Genomic DNA, 27290 nt, shown 5'->3' with positions numbered 1-27290 from the left:
TGCAAAGAGAAAAGCAAGCTCAAGTGAGTATAGACAACGCAACACAAGGGAACTCACCCGAAAGTGCAACAGCCATAGCGTTAAATGTCGCTAGAGCAGAACACACAGTCAGCACCTCCATGATAGTCCCAGTATGGGTCTCAACGGCTGCTAATCCACAAAGGGAAAAACTAGTCTATGCGCTACTAGACACGCAGAGCGACACTGTTTTTATAGATCAGGATGTAACACAGAAACTGCAAGCAAATGTGTGCCCTGTGAAACTCAGACTAACCACGATGATGGGTAAAAATGCAGTAGTAAGCAGCGGAAAGGTGTGTGATCTTCTAGTGAGAGGTTACAATTCAGCAACAGTGCTAAGGCTCCCGACTGCTTACACAAAGGACTACATACCTGCAAATAGAGAACACATACCAACATGTGACACGGCAAAACTGTGGAGCCATTTGTCGTCCATTGTAGATGAGATCCCACCGCTCCTCAGTTGTGAGGTGAGTCTCCTGATTGGTTATACTTGTCCCCAAGCTCTGGCGCCCAGACAAGTACTCTTAGGTAAAGACAATGAGCCATATGCCATCCAAACTGATTTAGGATGGAGCATCGTTGGCAACTCAGCGCCATGCAATGCATCAGAGACAACAAGGAGTCTCTGTCACAGAATAATTGTTAAAGAAATGCCTCCATGTACTCCCGCAGATGCAATACGTGCACTAGAAGGGGACTTTAAAGAAGACGAAATAAACGAAAAGAGGGTGTCTCAAGACGACCTTAGGTTTCTCGAGAAACTTGAACAAGGCATAACACAAACAGAAAGGGGACATTACGAAATGCCATTGCCATTTAAGGAAAGGCCACAAATGCCAGATAACAGACAACTCGCCGAGAGCAGACTCAATCAGCTCAAACGTAAACTAACGCGCGATGAAAAATACAGAAGAGACTATGTCACATATATGAATGACATCATACAAAGGGGCGACGCCGAAGAGACCGATGATAATGGACCTGAAGGCGAGACATGGTACATACCGCACCACGGCATCTATCACCCAAAGAAACCAGAACGGTTACGTGTGGTGTTCGAAAGTTCAGCCAGACACAAGGGTACCTGTCTCAACGACCATTTACTAAATGGCCCCGACATGATAAACAACTTGATCGGCGTGCTCGTCCGCTTCCGACAACATCAGGTAGCGCTAATGTGCGACATTGAAAAAATGTTCCACCAATTCAAAGTCGACACGAACGATCGCGACTACCTACGCTTTCTATGGTGGAAAGGAGGAGACATGAGCAAACCACCTCAAGCTTATCGAATGACCGTACATCTCTTTGGTGCTGTTTCATCACCTGGTTGTGCAAATTACGGATTTAAACGTTTAGCCAAAGAGAACAGCTCCAAGTACCCCGTAGCGGCACAGTTTATAACCAGAGACTTCTATGTCGATGATGGGGTAACAAGCGTTGAGACCGTGAAAGACGCTGCACAACTCACAAGAGAAGCACGTGAGCTATGTGCGAAAGGTGGGCTAAGGTTACATAAGTTTGTGTCTAACAACAGTGTTGCACTCAAAGACATTCCTGCTTCAGAACATGCAACAGACACAAAAACAAGGGACTTGACATTCAGCGAATCACAAACAGAAAGAGCACTCGGGATGTATTGGAACATAGAAAAGGATTGTTTTACATTCAACAAAGCTGTAAAGGATCAACCCCCAACCAGACGCAGCATCTTGTCCACAGTCGCAGCAATATTCGACCCGTTGGGTTTCATTGCTCCGTACGTTCTTAACGGCAAAAGAATCCTGCAGGAAATGTGCCGCCAAGGTACAGACTGGGACGATCCACTTCCTGAACATCTCAACCCGCAATGGCAGTGCTGGAAAGAAGATCTACACAACCTGAAAAGGTTGCAGATAAACAGATGTTATGTTCCTGCATCGTTTGGAGATGTGGTAAAAAGAGAATTGCACCACTTTTCTGATGCAAGTACGACAGGATATGGACAATGCACTTACCTAAGACTGATAAACAAAAACAAAGAGGTACACTGTAGTTTTGTAATGGGCAAAGCTCGAGTCTCTCCAACAAAGGTTACCACAATTCCGAGGCTGGAGTTGACTGCAGCTGCAGTATCAATCACAGTAAGCAGCATGCTAAAGGAAGAGTTACCCTATGACAATGTGGAAGAGTTCTTTTGGACAGATTCAAAGGTCACGCTGGGGTACATTAGCAATGAAGCAAGACGCTTCCACACATTCATTGCCAATAGAGTGCAAAAAATACGTAACAATACCGCACCACAGCAATGGTTCTATGTACCAACGGGTGAAAACCCTGCTGACATAGCTTCAAGGGGCACATCAGTAGCAGAGCTGCTATCATCAAACTGGCTCACAGGCCCTCAGTTCTTATGGGAAAGGAAGTTAAATCTTCCAACTAAAGAGTCTATTGAACTTTTGGTGGGAGATCCAGAGGTGAGAAAAGTGCAAACACTCAACAGCCAAACTACAGAACACAGGAGTCTCTGTGACCGTCTCACAAGGTTCTCATCCTGGTCACATGCTGTCAGTGCCATAGCACGTCTCAAGCGGTTCCTACTCAGAGACAAATCAAAGTCACTCAGCACTGTAACTGAAAGACAAAACGCTGAAATGGTGATTATCAAAAACCTACAAGGACTAACATTTTCAGATGAGATAAAGACATTAAGCAAAGGAAAGGCACTACATGAGAGCAACAAAATTTACAAGTTGGATCCTTTCTTGGACGAAGACAATGTGCTCAAGGTGGGAGGAAGGCTACAACACTCATCGCTTCCTAACACATTCAAACATCCAACTGTCATTCCAAGAGACCATCATACTACAAAACTCATAATCGCTCACTGTCACGAAAGAATAAATCATCAAGGAAAGAGCTTCACAATGAATGAAATACGGTCCAGCGGTTATTGGATTCCCAAGCTAAGTCAAACAGTATCAGACTACATCCGTCAGTGTGTGACATGTCGGAGACTAAGGAGAGCTGTGGAAGGACAAAAAATGAAAGATCTCCCCACAGAAAGAGTCGAGCATTCTCCGCCTTTCACATACTGTGGTATGGATGTTTTCGGCCCGTTCCTAACCAAACAAGCAAGAAAAGAAAACAAAAGGTACGCTCTCCTTTTCACTTGTTTCTATTTACGAGCAGTACACGTAGAAATGTTAGAAGACCTGACTACGGACGCTTTCATTAATGGACTAAGGTGCTTTATAGCTCTGAGAGGCTCTGTCAGACAAATAAAATGTGATCGAGGTACTAACTTTGTAGGTGCCAAAAATGAACTGTGTGCAGCACTGAATGAAATAGACACTGAAAAACTGACAATCTTTCTATCTGAGAAACAATGTGAATTCGTGTTTAACACACCCCATGCTAGCCACGCAGGTGGAGTATGGGAACGACAAATTCGGACTGTGAGAAACGTCCTCAACGCCACACTCGCTCTCGCAAAGAGACGACTCACCGATTCATCGCTCAGAACCTTTCTCTATGAAGCAGCTACAATAGTAAACAGCCGCCCATTGACGACAGACAATCTCAATGATCCAAACAGTTTGAAACCAATAACTCCAAATCATCTCCTAACTATGAAGACCACAACAGCCTTGCCTCCTCCAGGACAGTTTGTTAAAGAGGATCTGTACGCCCGGAAGCAATGGCGTCAGGTGCAATACCTAACGGAGCAATTTTGGAGCAGATGGAAGGGAGAATATCTGCACAACATCAGGGTCCGGCAGAGATGGCATGTTGTTAAAAGGAATATGCAAGTAGGTGACATAGTGATGGACAAGGAAGAAATACTGCCACGATCCCAATGGAGACTTGGTAGGGTTGTGGACACCATAACAGACGAAGATGGACTTGTGAGAAAGGTCAAAGTAACCTTTGCAGACAGAAACCTTAGTAAAAAGGGTGAACGTTTGCATAAGATGTCTACAGTGGAACGCCCAGTTCATAAGTTGGTTCTACTGCTGGAAAGTTGTGAAAAACAAGATGCACTAAGCAGTTAAAATGCGATGAGAATTTGTTGTTGCATATACAAAGGTATTATCATTGTTAAGTTACCTGTTTAGAAATTATTTGTGTTTTATTTGTTTGTAACAGCAAATAATTTGGTGGGAGTGTAGCGGCGGATGTGTAAAGCTGGCCCACATTCACGTAATGTAACGTTTGTGCTTTTGTTTTGGTAACTTCCTGTGGGACCGGAAGTGAATGTTTTAACGGTAAACGGCTTGATGTGCAGAAAGACGGAAGAAGGTGAAAAATTAATGCTAACGGAGAAAAGGGAGAGAGGGATATAGTTAAATTGTACGAAAACGAATGGTTCTAGCTACAGTCGACAGGGGAACAAGGTTTGTAATGTATATGATTTAATTTGAGCAATCTGAAATGCATAATATGTATTATATAGTTTAATAGAAAACGGTTAGACCAGCGTAATGAGCGGTTAAGATGCTGTTACATGAATAATATGGTAATTGTTTTATTTGTTTGTCTAGCTCTTACGTTGGTTCGTTGTCTGATACACGGCAAGGAATAATAAAGGTCATTCAACAACCATCAGTTCTGGCCTTCTCAGTTCGACTGGATGCTACAGAGACTTTCAGTTCAGTTTAACCAATCCTCCCAGCTGGTTACTCCACCTGTAAGGAAAAACATGTACCTGTAGCTCACCTGCCCACTCCACCTTCCTGGAATCCTGTCTGCCTGCCAGCTGCCTCTCTGGATCACCTGCATGAGGACCAGACAAATAAGGTCTTATCTACTCATTCAATACTCGCTACACTTTTAGGATAAAATCTGTAAAGCTGCAGCTGAGTCCAGTCTTTGTTTCTGTGTGTGTCTATTTTTCTATGTTAGCCTCTGTTTTCTCCTTAGTTTTGCCTGTGTCCTCACCTTGTTAATTTCAGGTGTGTCTTGTTACCCTGCTGTGTCAACTACCCTGATTATCTTCGTGTGTTTCCTGTGTATCCCTCAGTGCCTGTCTTGAGTTTTTTTTGTGTGTTTTCCTTGTCTAAGTGTATAAAACCCCTGTGATATACTCACACGAATTCACTTCTGGAGATGTTTTGGATTAAAGGAACCCTAATTCTCATTGCTGTGGACCCTCTCTTTCATCATATAAGTCACCTGTGCCTTCTGACCGAGGATAGGAAAATCCTGCTGTAATTTGCCAGTTTATTAAGCACACAGATGTCCAGTTCACTAAGTGTTTTGTTTTGTTCTCTCGTGGACCTTGCTCTTTTGACTGTGACATCAACCTGAATAAAGGTTCACATTGGTTTATCCACAGCACCTTTACTTCCTGAGGCAAATTAAGCTGACAACCTATAAGTGGACTTGTTTGGAAGTCCATGAAATATTGTTCCTGATGTTTACTCATTGCAATTACTCATCATATTATGATGGCAATTAGCTCAGGGATCCTAAAAAATAAATGGTTCACAAGTCATACATAGCAAAAAGCTTAGTTAAACTGAACTTTTCCACAATCAAACAGAATGTTAATAAGCACGATCGATGAGAAAGCCTATTGAGTTGTTTTAAAGTGTTTTAAAAGGCAGTTTTACTGTTTAGGATTTTCTTAAAAGTATGGAAAGTAAAAGTATTCTTAAAAACATGCTTTATGGTAGGCTTATGAGAAAGCAGCAGCATCTACTGTCCAGATAAGTTTTGTCATTCACTAAGACACCAGTGATTTAACCCCCCCCCCCCCCCCCCAAAAAAAAAAAAAACCAGCTTAAAATAAATCACACAAAAATCTGTCCCTCAAAAAAAGAACCAAAAGAACCCCAAAGAGATCCCCCAAACTAAGGTGCATAAAGACACCAGAGAAAGGCTCAATGACTGATTGTTATAGAGCATTATATCATATCACAGCTATTCCTGTGTATGTAAATGAATAATATTACTACTTTACAGGAATGCAGGTTGTTTTGTCCAAGTATGTGAGCCCTAAAGTACTCAATATGTAGACAAACACACACGAACACACTTTAGATTTAAAAGGAAAGAACTCCGTGATATTTGAAGTATGTCAAAGGCAGCCAGCTGCTGAGCTGTGTGACCAGTCCAAAAGGTCCCGACCAACTGGTTTACTGATTATAGGGGCTTTGTCCTTTATCTGAACCGTCATTTAGTGTTGTAAGTGAAATGTAAAATGTTTCTCTGTGAAGTGCGAATGCTAAAACCCCCTTAAACAAAGCGCATCCAAAAACCCTTGGTATGGAGAGTGTCATTGTAAGCAGGTCTTGAGAGGTCCAGTGTGAGAGGTCCAGACCCAAAGGACTAACCCATCATGCATCTGTGGTCTTTATTTACCCTTTTTACAACTCATTTCTTCAACTCTACTATTTAGAAAGTGGAATAAAACGAAAAAGTGGAGAAAAACGAAGAAGAGCGCATGGATGGGATTTTGGTGAAAAGGAAGAGTCTGCTGTTTTCATTCAAAACCACTAGAGGGCGCCCTCCCCCCTTCGATGCAAGTGAAAGAGATCATTATAAGAGACAGCAGGAAACATGAACAGAAGCACATGTGAGTTTTAAGATGTTAAATATAAAAACACTGTAGTAATACCGTTCAGGATTATGGTATGAAATCCCTGTTACTCACACAAAAGCTCAGTCTATCATCTGGTCGGATGTTACACAGAAACTCATCACACAGAGGTCAGGCGATGGGATTTTGAAAGGAAATCTTTATTATAACAAACAAACAACTCTTTTATTTATATGCAGCCAGTATGACCAGAGATGAAAAATATTTTTTTTTTATTATTTGGTTATACTTTAGGGTTTATATCTTTTCCACATAATAATTTATAGCTCTGTCTTAATTATAATAACACATTTCCTTTATTATATTTAATAATAAAGGAGGAGTCAGAGCTTCTTGTAATTTTAAGGTGGGCTTGACTAATAGGCTTCCTGAAGTTATTTCAGGGTTTTTCAGCTATTTTCCCCCCCACTCTGTCTCGGTCCATCCTTTGTATCTAAACCGAGAAGAAGAAAGAAGAAGAACACATGGAAGCTGACCGTTTTCACTGGATTGGTTTTTGTTTCTTAAAGCACTTCACATTGACCAATGAATAACGCAAGAATTACAAAGACATGTAACTCAAGGGATGAACCAGTGTTGTGTTTACAGGTAACAGCTTAGAAAATAATCAATTATAAATCGTATCTTTAGGCACTGTTACTAGCAGCCTGTCACAAAAACTCGTTTATTTACATTTCTTTAGTTTAATCCATTAAATTTTTTTTAACGATAACACAGTTTGACAACTATAAAATAGTTTTTTATAGGGTGGCTTGAGATTTTTGCGCAGTACTTAATATAATATAATATAATATAATATAATGTAATATAAATAAGTATAAATAGAGAACTGTGTTAAATATTTGTGATTTTCTAGTCGGTTGCACAAGCTCTTATTTTGAAAGTTCCAACAGGAAGATCCTAGCGTGACTTATCACAGTTTTCGGGCCCCTCCTTCAGTGGAGCATCCTCTGTACCCCTCACAGACAGACGGACGTAGACAGCTGGTCGTTCCCTGGCGCACCGGAGCCGTGGACAGCTCACGGGGACCAGCCACAGACTCAAGCCCGGGGATGGCGTCGCTCGGCGTGGGTCTCCATCCCGTCCGCAAGCGCGTTGCAGGCAGGAGTGCCGTGGTGGAGAGGAAAAACCTGCTGACCGTGTGCAGGTGGGGACTCCTCATGCTCTTCAGTGCTTTAACGACAGGGAGGACGAAACAGAGTCTGCAGCTGAATTCATGACGGCAGATAATTTAATTTCAGAGTCAGGTGCATGCATTTATTAAAGGTTGGCTTTTAAGGTTGCAGGATTACAGCCCTGCTCCATCCTTCAGTTAAACTATGAGCTAATGTGCATACAGAGCTGAGGGGAGGGAAAGTCACTGATTGTCTGCTGGGTGGGTTTAAAACCAGAGATGATCTCAGATCTGAGATGATGATGCTTATTTTGCACAGTAGGATAATTAAATTTTTCCTCATTCGCCCACCCACCCCAGCTTTACAACCCTTCCTTAAAGATTCATGCCACCACATTTCAGCTCACACCAGTGGAGAGTTAAAGCCAGAAATCTAGAAATACACCCCCCCATACATTTTTTTTGACACAAACTTGAGTTTTCTTTGGATTTTTGTTACCCCCTATACACACAAATGAACCTTCCCATATATTTTATTTAGCAGCATTTTCAAAACAGTTAAAACTCCTACACATAAAACCGATTCCCTCAAAACATTTATAAGCAATTAGATGTTGAGGGGGGGGATATCGATGCCGAGGTGTGCACACATGTCACCGGTCAGGTTCTCCTCCCGTCTCTTCCAGCTGCAGTGAAAAACACCCTGCTACATGTATTGATTTGTGGTGCTTTTTTGGTTTTGCTGGCAGATGTCAGTTACCGACTGATAGTCCCTGTGGTGTTTTTGAGGCAGAGGGAAGAGAAAATGTGGAGGTGTCTGTATTTTGGCACCAAGGGAGCGTAACGACTCCGAAAACAAACTGATAAAAATGCTATCAGCTCAGCCTTGTTTTGAGAGCTGGCGAACAAATCCAGTTATAAAATGACTAACAGTGTTTTGAAGCTTCAGGAGGCCTTCTGATATTGGTCACTTGAAAGGAAGGTAATTGGACACAGGTGCTCATACTTTCCCAGGTCTTCCTGCCTCCGCAACAGCCTTTATCTCACTGATTGGCACAAAGAGAGAGAAAACAGAGAAATCCTGAACAAAAGATGCCAATAATGGATTAATCGTGGGTTTTTAAGTAGAAACGATACAGGGATTTGGCTTTATAGTGACTGCTGTTTTGCAGAAAATGAGCAATTTGAATGTCAAATTGGGCTTGTTGTTGCTTTTTCCATTTTTCTGACAAAACAATCGAATCATGAAAGGAAGATGGCAGACTAATGAACTGTACTCTTAAAATTATATAGATTTAGATAAATATATCTATATAAACCCTGTAAATGTAGTAATGTAAAAATACCATGCATGTACATATAAATCAGTGAAATCTCTCTGTTTTAGATGCTCTGCTGTCTTCAACATGATAACAAATTACTCAGCAGTCTCTCTTTTTTTTTTCTCCCACTGCAGTAGATGAGTAAACGGTGAGGGTCACAGCAAATAAAGGGAAGTAAACAGAGATCACCGACAGCCTGCTGGCTTCAGTGTTTGCCCTGAGACCGTAAAAGCCAGCTTTATATTTGTTTATGCTGTCACTCGAGTTTTACCTGTCACACTTACCAGTATAGTTAAAACACAGACTCATCGTTGTAAGTACTTACAGCAGAATCCATCCATCCATTTTCTCATGCTTATCCAAGTCAGGGTCATCGGTGGGTTAAGCATATGCCAGTTGTTATAGGGTGAGAGGGGGTCTTCACCCTGGACGGGTTGGCAGTCTGTCGCAGGGCTAACACATAGACACAGATAAACATTCCTACCTCACCATCCCTCCCTGAGTCTGCTTCTGCTGGAGGTTTCTTCCTGTTAAAAGGGAGTTTTTCCTTCCCACTCCTAAAAGGTTGATTCCATTGATCTGGGCGTAGCGTTTTCAGTGGGAGAAACGTTTCGTCACTCATCCAAGAGACTGAAGAACTCTTTCCCCAACCTTATAAATGGGATGGGGAAAGACCATTGATTAATGATCAGTGGTCTTTCGATCAGTGGTTGTTGATCAACGGTCATGACAATTTGCATATTAATGATCAACGAACTGACCTCCCAGCCCATTGTTCCTTTGGTGATGCTGGTTTCAGTCATTGTGCAAATGTCCTGTTTATAAGGTTGGGGAAACCCGCAGTCAGCTGAGACGGAAGAAGTCACTTGGATGAGTGACCAAACGTTTGTCCCACTAAAAAACGCTGCGTCCAGATGAACAGAATCAACCTTTTGGGATTTACTTACCTTGATGATTGAGCATGCATCAAGACTTTCCTTCCCACTGTTGCCAAGTGCTTACTCAAAAGGGGTCATTTGATTGTTGGGGTTACTCTCTATTGTTGGAGCGTCTCCACATTACATTATAAGCACTTTGAGGTGTCTGTTGTTGTGATTTGGTGAAATAAAGTTGAATTGAATGAATCTTTTCTGCATGTCTTTGGACTGGGAGATGAAGCCAGAGAGACGCATTGGGGAGAAAATGCAAACTCCCACCAGTCGGTGGGTTTAAAGTACTAGCACCTCAGAGCAAGAGGGTCCTGCTCTGAGGTGCTAGTACTAATCACTGTGCTGCCAGCTTAAAACAGAAATGGGGGAAAAAATTAAAATGATCCCTGTTCCCAAATGATGTGTGTGGATGCACTGTGGGCTTGCCAGAGACTGTGCATGGTTGATATCTTTATAATTTTTTGCTTTAAACACATGTGCACAGAGTCATCGTAAAAGAGTGGCAAACAAGCAGGTTTGCGTTCTAGGGGCCTGGAAACGCTGTTAAAATGGTGAACAAACAAGATGCCTGTGTTTGCATACTGTTGCATACTGTAGAGAATCAGAATCAGAAAGCTCAGCAAAAAGAGATGAAGCTGTGCTTTCTAAGAAGTCATGTATCTGACCACGCGGTTTCCTGAATGAAGATGAACGCTTGATTTACAGTCATGTGAAATATTAAGTACACCGCTATGAATTAAGAGGGTAAGTAACAGCCAGGTGCTGATAATCAAATTTACTTGATTAGCTGATAATTAGGAAGTGTGAGGATCTCTGTGAAAGCAGATGTTCTGGCAGTTTGCTGGTCTGGAGCATTTAGTTGTGTTAGTGCAATAACTCAAAACTCAGTCGTCCCAGGAGTCAATGTCCCAGTTAATTCTCTGACTCTACTGTAAGCTTGTTAACTTCACGACAATGCAATTAGAAAAAGATTGAGCAAGTATAGCTTGTTTAGAAAAGCCAGCAACCCACAAGACTTCTGGATAAAATGTCCTGTGGAGTGGATTTTTTTTTTTTTTTTTCGCGTCATAACAACTGTGAGCACAGTGGTAAAGGGGTGATGGTTTGGGCTTGTTTTGCAGCCACAGTACCTGAGCTCCTTGCAGTCTTTGACATGACCACAAACTCCTCTCCATACCAAAGTATTCTCTAGTCAAATGTCAGGCCATCCGTCCAACAGTTTAAGTCAAAACTGGCTCCTGTGATCCTAATCACAGCAGCAAATCTGCAACAGAATGGCTGAAAAAGAAAAGAATCAAGGTGCTGAAATGACCCAAGTTCAGATTTCAACGTGACTGAAATGCTGTGGTGGGACCTTAAGAGAGCTGTGCATAAATGAAAACCTCAGTGAAGCAAAGCAACGTAGTAAGGAAGCCTGGGCCAAAAATCTTCTGTGAGACACGGACAACATCATTTCGAAAGTGATTATTAAGTTATTGCTGATAAAAGTTATTGCACAAAGTTAGCGAATCACGGAGTGTACTCAGATGTTCACGTTTAACAGCAGCGATTTGACTCGTCATCAAAGTCAGTCTCATGGCACCAGTTAAAATGTGCACTTTCTGATCATTACAGAAGAAGTGATAATTAATGAGCTGTCACATCATGAGAAACTTTTCTAAGTCACAAAGATTGGCAACAAAATACAGTCGACATGGGTTATTGTTGTGAGTCGCCTAGAAACAAGAGTCTCGCGACTTCATCTAGTTTAGCATCAATACCGTGTGACTGACTTCAGCGACACGTCAGTTAAAGTTTAAACACCTGTGTGTGTGTGTGTGTGTGTGCGTGTGTGTGTGTGCGTGTGTGTGTGTGTTTGTGTGTGTGTGTGTGTGCGTGTGCGTGTGTGTGTGTGATTTTCTGCTGTTGTCACGCTGACTGGAAGTCTACATTAAACGTTTTTTCAGGTGGCAGTTACACCTGACAGGATAAGCGCTGCACAGAGAGGAAATTGTGTCTGGCCTTTCGTGAGCTGGGCTGTTGATTTATTTTTTTTCCCCCCATGGTGTCTGTATGTATGTGATGTGTGATTAATTTAAGGCTTTTACTGCTGGAAATCCGTCAGTTTTTAACCCGCTTTCACACTTGGTGATCACCCTGCTGCTAAGCAACGGCAGGGAGAAAGAGAGGCAGGGTGCGATATGAAGTTAGATTACACACACACACCGGCCAGTTTCATAAAGCACACACACAGTGACACATCGCGTCTTTCTCTATTAACTTTCCTTCCTGCATAATCAGTTGCAATGAAATTAGGCAGAGTCGGTAGACTGTCATAGTGGGCTGCACATCATGGATGGTTTCATCAGAGGAGATTAATCAAAGGCCTCATTACACGTACTGAGGCCATGTGTTTATTTTCTCTGCCTTGTAATTGTCAAATGTTAAGTGTGGCGGTTAATGTGTGGTGGTTAATTACGATTTGTTTGTTCTCGTGGGCTTTTGAGATACTGTGTTAACAAGTCCCGAGCTCTGGACTAGATCGTTGCAGACGCCTCGTCTGTCGGCATTTATCCTCGTCTTGGAGGGCGTTCGGCTCGCGTCAGATGGCAACAAGAAAAGTGTTTTGCCACTGTGGCTGTTTGGATGTCGGTGTGGAAAAGTGGGAATTCATGTCTCACGTGTAAACCTCAGTGGTAAAAAGCAGAGACTGACACATCCTAACTTTAAGCACTTAGTTGTTTAAGCTTCATAAAACAAGTGAGACATAAAGCAGCTATCGTTCTCCCCCATCTGGTAAGTGAACTTTACCTTCAAAGACTCTTCCTGGACTTTTCAATGCAAGCCTTTCCTCTATATTTACAGTCACGTAGCTCTCCTTCTGGAGCTGAGTCTGTTTATACAGGCAATATTTGTGCAGTGTCCCTTTAAAACACAGACCCAGTGATTGATTTTGATACCCGTGTATCTGCTTTTTATGTTCAGGTTTTCAGTGAAGACTCTGCTGGACCACTCCTGTTTCGAGACCATAGATGACTCATCTCCAGAGTTCGTTAACTTTGTTTCCATCCTGGAGCACATCCTCAGCCATCGACTCAAAGGTAACAGAGCGGCGCAGCTGTAAAAGCCTGCACACATTAGCACAATTAAATGTAATTTTGCCTTTATTTGATGAGCTGATGGGAGAGATATATGATGTGCAGCGGAGGATACCTCAACCTCTTGTGTGCTTCAATCTGCAAATATACATTCAGGTTTGTTTAGATGTGAGCAACTCAGTTTTAATTTACCAGGTGAGTATCAAATATCAACAGTATTTGGGCTGCTTTTTGTTAGTGGTGCCGTCTCCAAGACGTGCATCATATCAGGATGTCACATGAGACCTACTGTGATGCCCTAACAAAAAAGACAGGAGGCCAAGCTGGAGGATTAGAGATGAAGATATCAGAGAGTTCAGGTGGAGAGAGTGAGAGAGGCCAGGCTGAGATGGTTTGGACTCGTGCAGTGGGGGGATAGTGGGTACAAAGTTGAAGATGGAGCTGCCAGGCAGGAGGAAAAGAGGAGAACCTCAGAGAAGATTCATGGATGAGGGTGAGGAAAACGGAAATACGTCACTGGTTTGTAAATAGAAAGAAGAAAAGTGTGTGGCGAGATGCTCCGTAAGTTTGTCTATGAGTGTGCATATTCACTAATATGTGTCCTATATGTCTGTGTGCGCTGTGAGGCTGTTGTGGATGTGCTGCCGTAGAGCGCGCGTGTGTGTATGTTTTTGCTGTGTGAATGAGTGAAATAGAGTGTTGTTTGTGACTATGCAGGGAAACAGGTGATCGATGCAGTGAAAGAAAGGAGAAGGAAGAACACCAAGGAAAAGGGTGGGTGGGAGGGATGAAAAAGAAAGAAAGAGAAGAAAAAAGAAAACATTTTAATTAACGCATTAACGGAGAATTATGGCGTTTTATCTGCTGTGACATCACATTGAATTAGCAAATTGATATTAATAACTGAAACAGATTAGTTATGCAAGAGAGGGAGAAAGGAAAAGAAAATGCAGCAGGCTCTTATCTGGAGTGAAGTTAATACAGCCACAGAGTGGTGCCGGGATCTGTCCGTCCACATGGAGCCGGTCCCTCCGGTCCGCCTCGGACTTCAGCATACCAACAAACCTAGGTCGTTTACGCTGAAGTCCTTTCAGCTCCCTGCTGTGACTCTTCACCTGCTCTCTCTGCTTGAAATGGCAGAATTTGGCCACAATAGGGCGTGGTCTCCCGGCCCCGACCTCTTAGCCCTGATATGATGGACACTTTCGAAGGTGATGTTCTTCACAGTGTCCTCCAGCAGATTCAGGTGGGTTTTAATGAAGCTTTTCACCGTTGCTTCCGCGTCCTCTCCAGCAGATTCTGGGATACTAGAAAACACAAGGTTATCTCTCATGCTACGGGCTTGTAGATCAATAAGTCTTTTTTTTTTTTTTTTTTTCTATGTTAAGCTGGGCCACATTTTCGGTAAGAGACTTGACCGAGTCCCGTAGCGTGCCGTTTTCAGCAGCGAGCATTTCCACCTGCTGCTGGGTGAACTCAGGGATAATCTCAGGGATTTAAATTCACGGTGTCAAATCTCCACCAGGGACAGCCTCGCATCGAAGCTGGACAACCGCTTATCGATTGACTCCAGCATGTCGGTAAAGTCTTTGCTGGCAGGCGACGTTGTGTCTACTGTGCGACTTCTTTTCGATGATGGGGTCTCATCTTTGGCCGGGGAAGATGCGCTCTGGGCCTTCTTCATTACTATACCCTTTTGACTGTGGTGGTCATTCAGTATGAATGCACATGCATGCTCATACAAATGCTTGTTTCTTTCTTTTTCTTTTCTTTTTTTCCTCTCAGGTCAGATGTCTTGGTTCGGCTACGAGACTCCTCGGAGTTTCTGGGATTACATAAAAGCTGCCTGCAGTAAAGTACCTCATAACTGCATCCGAAGCATTGAGAGCATGGAAAATGTGCGATCATCTAGAGCAAAGGTAATTATAAAACTGACTATTGATCTGATTTGATTATTCTGAAGCTCTATTTTTCAGAAAATGATCATTTTTATTGAACAACATATTTGATTTAGGAAAACTGCAGGATAGAAGGCAAAGTCAAAGTATCCAGACCCTGCAGCACACAGTGCAGAATCAGTGCGTCATCATTTGCTCTGCTTTCCATTGTCCTCTTGGGAAAAGAACAAAGGGCAAACTTGTGATGGAGAGCAAACAGCCGCATGGTTAACGGCCACGTATTTTACAGGCACATTTAGACGTGTAGCTGGTTTTTTAATTCAAATATCAGAAGCTTCCACTAACAGCTGCATGTCACCTGTTTGTCTCTGCAGGGCAGGGCGTGGATCAGAGTCGTCCTGATGGAGAAAAGACTTTCAGAGTACATCACATTTGCACTGCGGGACTTCAGAGCCAGCAGGTCTAAACAAACAGTTATAATTGTGTTAATGAAAGCTATAACCTACGCCCTCAGTCTTTGCTCACTACTCCACGTTCGTGTACACAGTGAGACTTACTGATGTGTGTTGGCCGCAGGAGGTTTTATGAGGACGGAGCGATCATGCTGGGAGAGGAAGCTGGGCTGTTAGCCGACACGCTCATCGGACTCAACACCATCGACTTCAGGTACTCGTCCAGATGTTCTGAAAAAGAAACATGTTGCCAGAAAACTCAAAACTACTAAAATAATCAGCACAGTGGATTTGTTGCAGTTTGACACATATCCTGAAGGGTTTTTATTAGTTTATTTATTTTTGCATTTTGAAAAATAGGATCATCCTAAATTATATCTATAAATGTATGAAACATTTTACCAGTGAGTGTGGGAATGTTAAAGTATTGGAAATGTTGGTGGCCACCTGCAGCTACAGCTGTGGTCAGATCGAAGGCTTCGTGTTTCTGTTTTCAATTAGAAAACACATTTTCATATATTTAACGAGTCATCCGACCAAAGGACCAGTGAAGTTACGCCATGGTCAAGTCTTTGTTGTCCGTCTGTCCACAGTTCACATAAATCGCTATTCCTCCTACGGTATTCGTCTTAATTTAATCAAACTCATACACAGTGATCACCTAAAGAACGGGTCTCAAACTCCAGTCCTCGAGGGCCGATGTCCTGAAACTTTTCCATGTGTCCCTGCTGCAACACACCTGAATAAAATTAGTAGGTCATTAGCAAGACTCTATGGAAGTTCATTTTTCCAAACATTTACCATCCATCCATCCATTTTCATCCGCTTTGTCCGGGGCCGGGTCGCGGGGGCAGCAGCCTAAGCAAAGAGGCCCAGACCTCCCTCTCCCCAGCCACCTCCTCCAGCTTATCCGGGGGAATACCAAGGCGTTCCCAGGCCAGCCGAGAGATATAATCTCTCCAGCGTGTCCTGGGTCTGCCCCGGGGCCTCCTCCCGGTGGGACATGCCTGGAACACCTCACCCAGGAGGCGCCCAGGGGGCATCCATGTCAGATGCCCGAACCACCTCAGCTGGCTCCTTTCGATGTGGAGCAGCAGCTGCTCTACTCTGAGCCCCTCCCGGATGGCCGAACTTCTCACCCTATCTCTAAGGGAGAGGCCAGCCACCCTTCGGAGGAAGCTCATTTCTGCCGCTTGTATCTGCGATCTCGTTCTTTCGGTCACTACCCACAGCTCGTGGCCATAGGTGAGGGTAGGGACGTAGATCGACCGGTAAATTGAGAGCTTCGCTTTTACACTCAGCTCCCTCTTCACCACGACGGACCGGTGCAGCGTCCGCATTACTGCAGCTGCAGCCCCGATCCGTCTGTCGATCTCCGGCTCCCTTCTCCCATCACTCGCGAACAAGACCCCGAGATACTTGAACTCCTCCAGTTGGGGCAGGAACTCATCCCCGACCCGGAGTGGGCACTCCACCCTTTTCCGGCTGAGAACCATGGCCTCAGATTTGGAGGTGCTGATCCTCATTCCCGCTGCTTCACACTCGGCTGCGAACCGCTCCAGTGCGAGCTGGAGGCCCTCACCCGATGAAGCCAACAGAACCACATCATCTGCAAAAATCAGAGATGAGATTCTGAGGCCACCAAAGCGAAAGCCCTCCGCCACTTGGCTGCGCCTAGAAATCCTGTCCATAAAAATTATGAACAGAACCGGAGACAAAGGGCAGCCCTGGCGGAGCCCATCACCCACCGGGAACGAGTCCGACTTATTGCCGGCAATGCGAACCAAGCTCTTGCAACGGTTGTATAGGGATCGAATGGCCCGTAGCAATGGGCCAGACACCCCATATTCCCGCAACACCTCCCACAGGACACCCCGAGGGACACGGTCGAATGCCTTCTCCAAGTCCACAAAACACATGTAGACTGGTTGGGCAAACTCCCATGCACCCTCAAGTATCCTGGAGAGGATAAAGAGCTGGTCCAGTGTTCCGCGACCAGGACGAAAACCGCATTGTTCCTCCTGTATCCGAGGTTCGACTAACGGACGAACTCTCCTTTCCAGCACCCTGGCATAGACTTTCCCAGGGAGGCTGAGGAGTGTGATCCCCCTGTAGTTGGAACACACCCTCCGGTCCCCTTTCTTGAAGATGGGGACCACCACCCCGGTCTGCCAGTCCACAGGTACTGCCCCTGATCTCCACGCAACATTGCAGAGGCGTGTCAACCAGGACAGCCCTACAACGTCCAGAGCCTTCAGGAACTCGGGGCGGACCTCATCAACACCAGGGGCTCTGCCACCAAGGAGTTGTTTAACTGCCTCAGTGACCTCGCCCCCGGAAATTGGCGGGTCATTCCCCTCATCCCCAGACTCTGCTTCCTCCTCGGAAGACGTGTCAGTGGGATTAAGGAGGTCCTCGAAGTATTCCTTCCACCGCCTGACAATTTTCTCAGTCGACGTCAGCAGCGCTCCGCCAGCACTATACACAGTGCAGGTAGAGCACCGCTTTCCCCTCCTGAGACGTCTGACGGTTTGCCAGAATCTCTTCGAGGCAGCCCGAAAGTCTTTTTCCATGGCCTCTCCGAACTCCTCCCACACCCGAGTTTTTGCTTCAGCCACTGCCCGAGCCGCATTCCGCTTGGCCTGTCGATACCTGTCGGCTGCCTCCGGAGTCCCACAGGCTAACCAAGCCCGATAGGACTCCTTCTTCAGCCTGGTGGCTCCCTTCACCTCTGGTGTCCACCATTTGGTTCGGGGATTACCACCACGGCAGGCACCAACCACCTTGCGGCCGCAGCTCAATGCAGCAGCTTCGGCAATGGAGACGCTGAACATGGTCCATTCGGACTCAATGTCCCCAGTCTCCCTCGGAATGCTGTTGAAGCTCTGCCGGAGGTGTGCGTTGAAGATCTCGCGGACTGGGGCCTCTGCTAGACGTTCCCAGCACACCCTCACTACGCGTTTAGGTGCACCAGGTCTGTCCAGCGTCTTCCCCCGCCACCTGATCCAACTCACCACCAGGTGGTGATCAGTTGACAGCTCAGCCCCTCTCTTTACCCGAGTGTCCAGAACATATGGTCGCAGGTCTGCTGATACGATTACAAAATCGATCATCGACCTACGGCCTAGAGCATCCTGGTGCCACGTGCACTTATGGACACTCTTATGTTCAAACATTTACATTTACTTAAATTTGCTTGAGTATGGTTGGGGGTTGCTACCTCAGCATGCGGTCAAGTTCTATTGAATGGGGACACATTTAAAAGTTTCAGGACACCGGCCCTCGAGGACTGGAGTTTGACACCCCTGACCTAAAGGGTCTTCAGCCAGACTGTGCTCGAGGGCTAGTTGGATTTGCCACGCATGTTGCGTACCACTTGCATCCTGTTAGGTGGTAAAGATCATCATCTTATTGGTCACTTTCATGGATGAGTGGCCCTGTTATGTTAAGATCAGTAACCTGGTTAATGCTGTATACATATACATATTTTCCTGCTTTTTGTGGCCATTGTTACTGCTGACCATGTAGTCATAATATTTCCGAGCAGTTTCATTTGGTTCTGAACTAGATTCATTTGTCCTGTATATGAGTGTTTGCTGACCTGCCATTTGTGATGGAGTATAAGACAACAGACCAACAACATCACTGGCGTTCTGAGCTACTGTCCTACATACGCCAAGAGGGATCAAGCAGAAGTACAGTTCTGTGCAAAAGTTTTGAGCCACCACTCATGAATAGACCTTCTGAAAGCCTGAAAAACTACTGCTCAAGACGACTTTAAAAATAACAAGAAAGTCTGTTTTGTTTTGAAGCAAAAAATATAAAGAAATAAGGGTGGCTCAAGAGTTTTGCACAGTACCGTAACTGAAAGAGTTTCATTATTTACTCTCAAAACTTTAGAGTAAATAATACTGCGGTGACATGATACCGCATGCTGTGAATGTTTTTGTGTTTGCAGTGCTTCTTCTGAAAAATTATTTATGTTTTTCTTTTAAAATTATAACAAAATTAAACCATTATATGGAAAATTAGTTACATAAGCCAAACGTTTTAAATTCGGCTTCATTATTTCTGATAAAATTAGAGCTGCTTTGGAGAATAAACTGTTATCTGCTCCTGATGAAGGGCCTGCTGATTGAAGAGTGCAGTTCAGGTGACAGATGCAAAGAAGTTGAGCTGTGAAACACTTCATCCTCAGGAAGCTGAGAGACGTCAGAAGAAGGAGAGGATGAGGGTGGACACTGAAGCTCTGACTAACATGCCATCTAAATGAATGTGCTGCATTTCAAACGGTCACAGACAGACCCAGCTTTAATGTTTCATCTTGTTCTGTCTCAAGCTTCTGTCTGAAAGGTGAGGGTCTGGATGGCAGCTGCCCTGCTGTGATTGACTACACGCCTTACTTGAAGTTCACTCAGAGGTATGAGATCAAATAATTCACATCACACGGTCCGTCTCTGGTGTAGTGTGTATTTTATTAGTGTCTGAGCACTGATGGTGTTGAGCTCAAAAGGCTCGAAACTTCGTGAAACGTGGCACGTGTATCCTTTGTGGTAAAAAAAGATATTTGTTGAAAGTGTTTAAGTGGCGCTTCACCTCCCCATGCAAAGTAGCCCCGGTGCTGCATTTCACCTGTATTTATGAAACTTTGTATCCTGTATTGTCCTAAGATGTACAAACATTTTTACCATAAGCAGACAGGAAGTTGTGATTTATGCACAATTCTTGCAGTTTCTTAGTGTCACACTTGAATAAACCCTTCCTAGAGATTGAATTAGATCAGTGGTGTTGAACATAAGGCCCAAGAGTCTTTGTCTAGTGGCTTTACCTTTGGATGTATAGCTCCAAAAAGCTTCTGCTGCCTTGAAGTCATGCCATTGTCAATCATTTTAGTTTCAAGATTCAGTTTTGGTGCCTTTTTTGCCAGTTATACTTTAACAACTGTCAGAGATTTAATCTGATCAACTGGTCAATTTAATCTAATGATCTTGAGTTGTGCTGAAATGTGAAGGTTTTTAGTTTAGATTGAAGTCATGCTTGCTGAGAGTTTAGGCCTGGAGACATCTGTGTGCTAGTACAGAGTCACCCTCACCGCTCCACCGAGTGGTAACAGCATCGTGTAAAAAAACCTCTGGTATACATGATATTTTCATTGTGGATTCAACACAGTATACAGCAGTGTTCTCATAATTAGTGTTTTCCAACACCCTCTAGTGATGGATTCGTGCTCCTGGGAATATCACAACCATAGCACGTCTCAACAAGCAGGAGGTGTGAAGGCTTGAAGCTTTTTAGTGGAGAAACCCTAAACAGTGCAGCGGCAGTAATGTACCACATTTTCCTGTATTGTATCATGAAGTCCTGAACAGTTTAAATGCACAGACGGTTTGTGTGCAGGGTGAATAATGAGGGAAGTGGTCTTACCACAATTTACTCACCAGTATCGACAAATCTTGCTAAACTCACTTGTCATTAGGCTTTAGATTGTATTGCTTTTGCAGGAATTTATAACATATTACATTCTTGACAGTGACGTGACCTGTTACTACCTGAAAATAAAGGTTAGTGTGAATATGACAGTAAATGATGAAATTATGCAAAGCAGGTGTGGTACATTTCAATAAATTGCAGCATGCATTTCCCATTTTTATAACAAAATCTGAAGAAATGAGAGGTGTCTCAAGACTTTTGCACGGTACTGTATGCGAGCTGTGTACTAATCGGGTACGCACTTTTGTCCTGTGCAGCGCAGACAGCATCAGCAGTGATGAGGAGGAGATGAGGACTCTGGGGAGCAGCGGCAGTGAGAGCAGCACACCTGACAAAACAGCCACGGCTGCCTCCATCTTTACTGAGCAGAGCAACCTGGTCAGCAAGTGCAAACGCTTCGAGCAGAAGTATCGCATGGCACTGGAACAAAAGGTAGCATCAGTGGGAGTTTCATATTAGTGTTAATTTACGATGACGGGGCAGGAAGGCAGTAAATGCCAGTGTGACATTTGTTTTTGTTTTCTCACACAAACAAATATTCAGCTTTATGTTATATCTTCATTGTGGCTCCTTGCTGTGGTTGTTCCTGATTCAGGGTTCTTGTTTGTAGTGAAAAGCAGGCCATTCAGATGCATGTGCTGAAGTTAATAAACCAGATGTGTATTTGTTTGCCTCAGGGCTACCTGGAAGAACTTGTCCGTCTACGAGAAGCCCAGCTGTCGGAGGCTGTGTCCCAAAGCAAAGCCCTTCAGCAGAGCCTGGCAGACACACACCTCTCCCACACACTGGAGAAAGAACAGCTTGAGTATATCATATTGGAACTACAGGACCAATTGTGAGTCCATTCTGGTGTGTGTTTTTTGTTGGTGTTGGGTGGAAAGGTTTACAGTTGCTCCAACTGTGAGTTTGACATTCAAGACACAGCAAGTAGCCTGAAGGTTGCAGGTGGTTTGTTTGTTGCTGAATCTATTGCAGTCAGCGCTGCTTCAGTCAAACGGCATCAGCTTTCCATTAATATTCTGAGACAGTGATTCCCAACCGAGTGCCATGTGGGGGCACTCTGGCAGTAGCCTGTCGGTATGTGGAAAGATTAGCTGAACTAACGAGAAAAAACAGAAATGACAGTTTAATTACAAAATTGCGTGGAGCTCAATAGGCGTGAGCAGAGAAGCGTCATGGTCTTTGGGTCTTTCACTCCAGCCTACATTCTCTCGCCACATGATGCCGGGAAATGTCATGCACCAGGAGGAACCCAAGACCCCCTGCATCAGCGAAGGGTCTGAAAATGGGTTCAAGGATTTCCTCAAGATACCTTATGGTATTTAGGGTGTTGTTGCCTAGCCTGTAGAGGTCTGTTCATCCACCCATGGATATGTCTCTCCACACCATAACTGACCCACCACCAAACTGGTCAATGCTGAAATATGTTACAGGCACCATAATGTTCTCCACGGCTTCTCCAGAACCTTTCATGTCTGTCACTGGTGCTCAGGGGCAACCTGCTCTTATCTGTGACAGCAAATTGGGCTCTAAATGCTGGGCAGTGAACATGGGGCCTTCTAGAGGACATTGTGGGCCCCTAGTGGACACCCATGAAGTCTGTTTCTGTTTGTTTGGTCAGAGACATTCACATCAGTGTCCTGCTGGAAGCTATTGTGTAGCTGTTCCCAGTGCTCCTTCTCTAGTTTAAAAAAATCCTGATTCTTCTTCTGTTGTCCTCCATTTGTCTATTTTCATGTAATTTTTTAAGGACGCACTACACAGTACTGTATCTGGAAGAAAAAACACCCATAAAGATTAGTCTCTAACATTCTTCTTTCATTGTCAAAGAAACTGGTTTTAGTAGAGACAGTGTGCCGGTACTGTGGCCCAGGCCTGAATATGTCAAAACGTTTCCTGTGGGATTGCAGATGCCCCCAGAAAATGACTTTTCCACTCGCACCACATCCTGGCAACTGATTGATGAGCTTAATTTCCTTTACTATTGTTTGTTTATGTTCCTCTTGAAATGAAAGGATAGCAGCACCGTATTATTACATATAAGCAGGCTGACATGTTAGGCTGATGTGGTGAAGACTGTAAATTGTACAGTTTCCTGCAAGATTAATTTACAGTTCTTTTTAGTGTTGGTGTTAAAGGTATCACAAGATTGATTTAAAAAGTATTTCAATTATTTAGACATTAATTTTTTTTTAAAAAGATGATTGTGACATTAGAATAAATATTACTTACTTTGTCTCGTGTTTTCAGGACAGTGCTTAAAAACAACGACTTGCGATCTAGACAAGAGTTAACAGCTCATCTGACCAATCAGTGGCCATCTCCCGATGCCATGGATGCCAATGCTGTTGCCTTGGATACACTGCTGTACAGGAAGACTACAGGACAGTGGGAGGAGTATGTACAAAGTCCTTGTAAAAGAAAATCTTCAGCCTACAAGCATTTATTTGGACAGTTATTTTGAAGTGTTTTCTACATTTGCTTTTATTTTCATGGTCAAACATAAGGCCCGGGGGCCAGAATTTGCCGGGCAAAGGCTCCTCCAAGGCTCACTGGATGGCTTTGGAAAACGTGAAGGAGGACATATATTTTTTAGTTTTCTTACAGCTTTTACCTACAAGAAAAACCTCCCCTATTGCCATTCATACATAAACAAAGTAATTAAGTAAAAGAAAAATAACTAAATGACAGAAAAGGTCCTCTTCTTGTACTATCAATTATAAAAAATTCAGCTTTTTTTAATTTAATTTTTACAATGGGTCCACTTAAAAAAAAAAAAAAGCTACTAGAAACTTTTCTGTAACTTAACTTAAATGTTTATCTATTAATATTGACAGATTTCTTTCATTTACTACAGCAGAATTTCTTTATCATGTAGAAAACAGAAAAAGAAGTTAAAATTGCACTTTTTTTCTATTCATTTGGATTACATGTATATTTCATAGTGCTGTCAGCACGCTAAACGCGTTAATGTAGTCATCATGATTAATGCGATTAAAACTTTGAACTCTGTCAACCCGTCTGGAGTGCAGAATGGACAAACTTCGGACAAACTGCCCGAAATGCGTTGACAGCGACATTCCAGGGATTTTGAGACAGTCTGCGCTCCAGGTGAGTTAATTGTTAATCGTGTTAGTCATGATGCCTGCGTTTAGCTGCATTAACGCATTAATGCCAAGTCAACCCCACACGGACTAATCTACGTTAACTCGTTAATGGGGATTTGCCAATTTTGCGCTGACAGCTGTAATATTTAAACATCTTTACAGATATTCAAGTTTTGCTGGTTTCGTCAACTTAAGATCAAAGTGGGATATATATGGCCCACAATCTCTGCAAGGCCAATAGTACAATACCCTGTGATATGCAAACCAAAACAGTAAATATTTATTATTCAAACTTTTGGGTTCAGATGAAAAAAAAGTTTGAACAGCCAGCAGGTGGAGCCTCTGTCCTCACGAAGGAACAAGTTAATTATATCTGCTCTCATTTACATCATTCGTGTCGAGGAACTTTAAAAATAAGCAAGAAGGCAAGGCAAGTTTATTTATATAGCACAATTCAACAACAAGGTGATTCAAAGCGCTTTACAGAGACATTAAAGAACAAAAACAAATAAAAAGCATGATTTAAAATTGATTAAAAAACAAACAAACAAACAAAACACAAAAAAAACAAAACAAAAAACAGTAGGTAAAATCAGAACAGTAGATAAAATCAGTAGTTAAAATGTAAGTTTTGAAATTTAAGCTTAAAAGTGTGGATTTGGTGTTTTTTTTTTTTTTTTTTTTTCAAAAGCAGCTGAGAACAGGTGAGTCTTCAACCTGGATTTAAATAAACTGAGTGTTTCAGCTGATCTGAGGCTTTCTGGGACTTTGTTCCAGATATATGGAGCATAAAAGCTGAATGCAGCTTCTCTGAGTCTGGTTCTGACTCTGGGAACTGATAAAAAACCGGATCCAAATGACCTGAGGGATCTGGAAGGTTCATACTGGGTCAGGAGGTCACTGATGTATTTTGGTCCTAAACCATTCAGAGCTTTATGGACCAGCATCAGAACTTTAAAGTCTATCCTCTGACGGACAGGCAGCCAGTGTAAAGACCTCAGAGCTGGACTGATGTGGTCCACTTTTTTGGTCTTAGTGAGGACTCGAGCAGCAGAGTTCTGAATGAGCTGTAGTTGTCTGACTGATTTTTTAGGTAGACCTGTAAAGATGCTGTTACAGTAATCAAGCCTAATAAAGATGAATGCATGGACTAGTTTTTCCAGGTCCTGTTGAGACATCAGATCTTTTATCCTTGATATATTCTTGAGGTGATAGTAAGCTGATTTTGTTATTGTCTTAATGTGTTTTTCTAAGTTTAGGTCTGCATCCATCACTACACCCAAATTTCTTGCCTGGTTTGTGGTTTTTAGGTGTATAGATTGAAGTTCTCTGAAGTGAAGTGAAACAGAAACAAAGTGTTTCAAGGCTTGATGTGCTGAGTGTTCATGGATGCTCTTCTGCATACCTTGATTCTAACAAGTGGTTATTTGAGCTACGGTTGCCTTCCTATCAGCTTCAAGGAGTCTGGCCGTTCTCCTCTTTCAACAGGTCATCTTGACCATGGGTAAATTTGCTGAGATGCTTACTTGTGATTGGCTACTTGGGTATTTGTATCAGAATACTTTCCCTAGGGGAAATTATTATTATTGTTATTATTATTAATGAACAGGGGAACAGCTGTTCCTAATAAAGTGTCAGTGACTGTATATAGAACATTGTCTTTACACAATTTGAGTCCGTTGTTACGTTTTAAGTTTGTACACAAACTTTTGTCTTGCCCTAAATTACCAACACAGTGTATTTAAATGGCTTTTGTCTCATGAAGTACTCGAAGTACTGCCATCAAAAACTCATTCAACTGATGAATTTTTTGGTCCTATCAGCACCAATTATACTGTGTGGCCTTTATTGATCTTTGTCCATTCATTGCAGGAAGAGTTTCCAGAGTCTGGAGCAGCTCTCTGCAGACATGAGCATTTCCCAGAATTCTCTCGAACCGTCCAACATGCTGAGTCTGGAGGCCAGGTCAGCCAGCTCAAAGTGGACTCACCAAGGTACGTCTGCACCTGGTAGCAAGCACTGCTGTCTGCGAAGCTTTCCATCGCTGGTGTGAACATTTACTGTACGTCTTGTCATCCAGGCAAAGAAGAAACTCCTTCTCTAAGAGGTCTGTGTGGCTCCCTGACCTCAGTCACCAGCTACAAGTCTCTGGCCAGCCTGAGGTCGAATGAATGTTTGGCCAGTCCTACAACAGAGGTCAGCAGCCCAAGTTTCACTCCTTCATAGGGAATGAAGAGTTAAAAACGCCTTTTGGCCAGGGCCAGATAATCCAGGAACCTTCTCCGTTTTGGAAATTGTTTGTAGAGGTTTATGTTATGTATGTGGAACTTGAGGATCTGGTGTAGCATGATCCAGCTCCATCAGTCTGAATGACGTCTTAATAATGTTCCACACCGATGAAATGACAGAGGATCTTCAAATGGAACTTCATCAGTATATGTTCAGTGTTTAGTTTTGTTTGTTTTTATCTGTGGAGCATTGTTGATTTCTATTTTAGGAAGTATTAGTCTGAATTATGTCACTTTACAGCCCAGAGGGGGCAGTGAAAAGGCTGCGCCTCTCTTAGGCTCTAGAGATTATACCATACTGAAAATGCTGACTGTAGGTCAGAGGTCTGAGAGGGAAAAATGAAAGACTACAAACCAGAGTGTCACTGAATTATTTTCTGTTGATAATGGGATGTATTCATATTTTTGGTTCTGTTGGTGGTGCCATAAATCACCCTTTTCTTCTATTTGTGATGGTTAATGTGCCTGTTTTGTCTCAGTACGTCATCAGTGTTTGGGATGAGGCAGTCTTTGTTGTTTGGTGTTTTTCTTCAGTTTTTCATCAGCCTTATGTTGCCACTGTTGTGTATCACGTGGTTTTGTTCTCAGGTAAGGATCACTATGAGTAATAACCACCCCAAATTTCTGGGTTTTATTTTAAAGTTGAGCTTTATTCCCTTTAATTATTAAAATGCAGTATTTCACTGTAATGGCTGGTTACCGTGGATAGATCATTGTTTAAAGTCTGTGTTGCGATTCAGTATGAATACAATTTGTATTGTTGGTAACTAAGCCGTGTACCTCAACACTAAACTCATTACTTTTTGCCTTCACCTCGTTCCAGCGGTCGTTTGCACAGACATACAGCAGATGTTTTACTGGATTTACCTTGTTATTCTTTATTTGAATAAACTACACTGAAACACTGACAACTTGATGGTGACATTTGAGTTTCTTGTCAACAGCAACAGGTGTGAGGAAAAGGTAATCGGGTATAGAAAATGACACATTTTCATATAGTACAATC

General features: G+C 43.2%; 1 protein-coding gene across 2 annotated transcripts; it reads left to right on the top strand.

Annotated features, from left to right (window-relative positions):
- The first annotated feature begins 7659 nt into the window (after positions 1 to 7659).
- Positions 7660 to 26222, top strand: rundc3b (RUN domain containing 3b). Of its 2 annotated transcripts, none has more exons than XM_085366539.1 (11): positions 7660 to 7754; positions 12937 to 13052; positions 14835 to 14968; positions 15322 to 15407; positions 15524 to 15613; positions 19739 to 19819; positions 21147 to 21321; positions 21567 to 21724; positions 23140 to 23286; positions 25869 to 25990; positions 26077 to 26222. In XM_085366539.1, exons 1-11 carry the CDS (start codon positions 7660 to 7662, stop codon positions 26220 to 26222), a joined length of 1350 nt encoding a protein of 449 aa, XP_085222665.1. The 2 variants fall into 2 exon arrangements, with proteins under 2 accessions (XP_085222665.1, XP_085222664.1); XM_085366538.1 differs by having other exon boundaries at positions 19739 to 19828; positions 21117 to 21321.
- Positions 26223 to 27290: the final 1068 nt, after the last annotated feature.

The sequence above is a fragment of the Diplotaxodon limnothrissa genome, linkage group LG11 (assembly GCF_057381915.1).
Source record: "Diplotaxodon limnothrissa isolate DT_005_m linkage group LG11, D_limnothrissa_male_GT1.1, whole genome shotgun sequence".
Classification (NCBI taxonomy): domain Eukaryota; kingdom Metazoa; phylum Chordata; class Actinopteri; order Cichliformes; family Cichlidae; genus Diplotaxodon; species Diplotaxodon limnothrissa.
The sequence above is the reverse complement of the archived record's forward strand: the minus strand, read 5'-3'. Positions and strand labels throughout refer to the sequence as shown.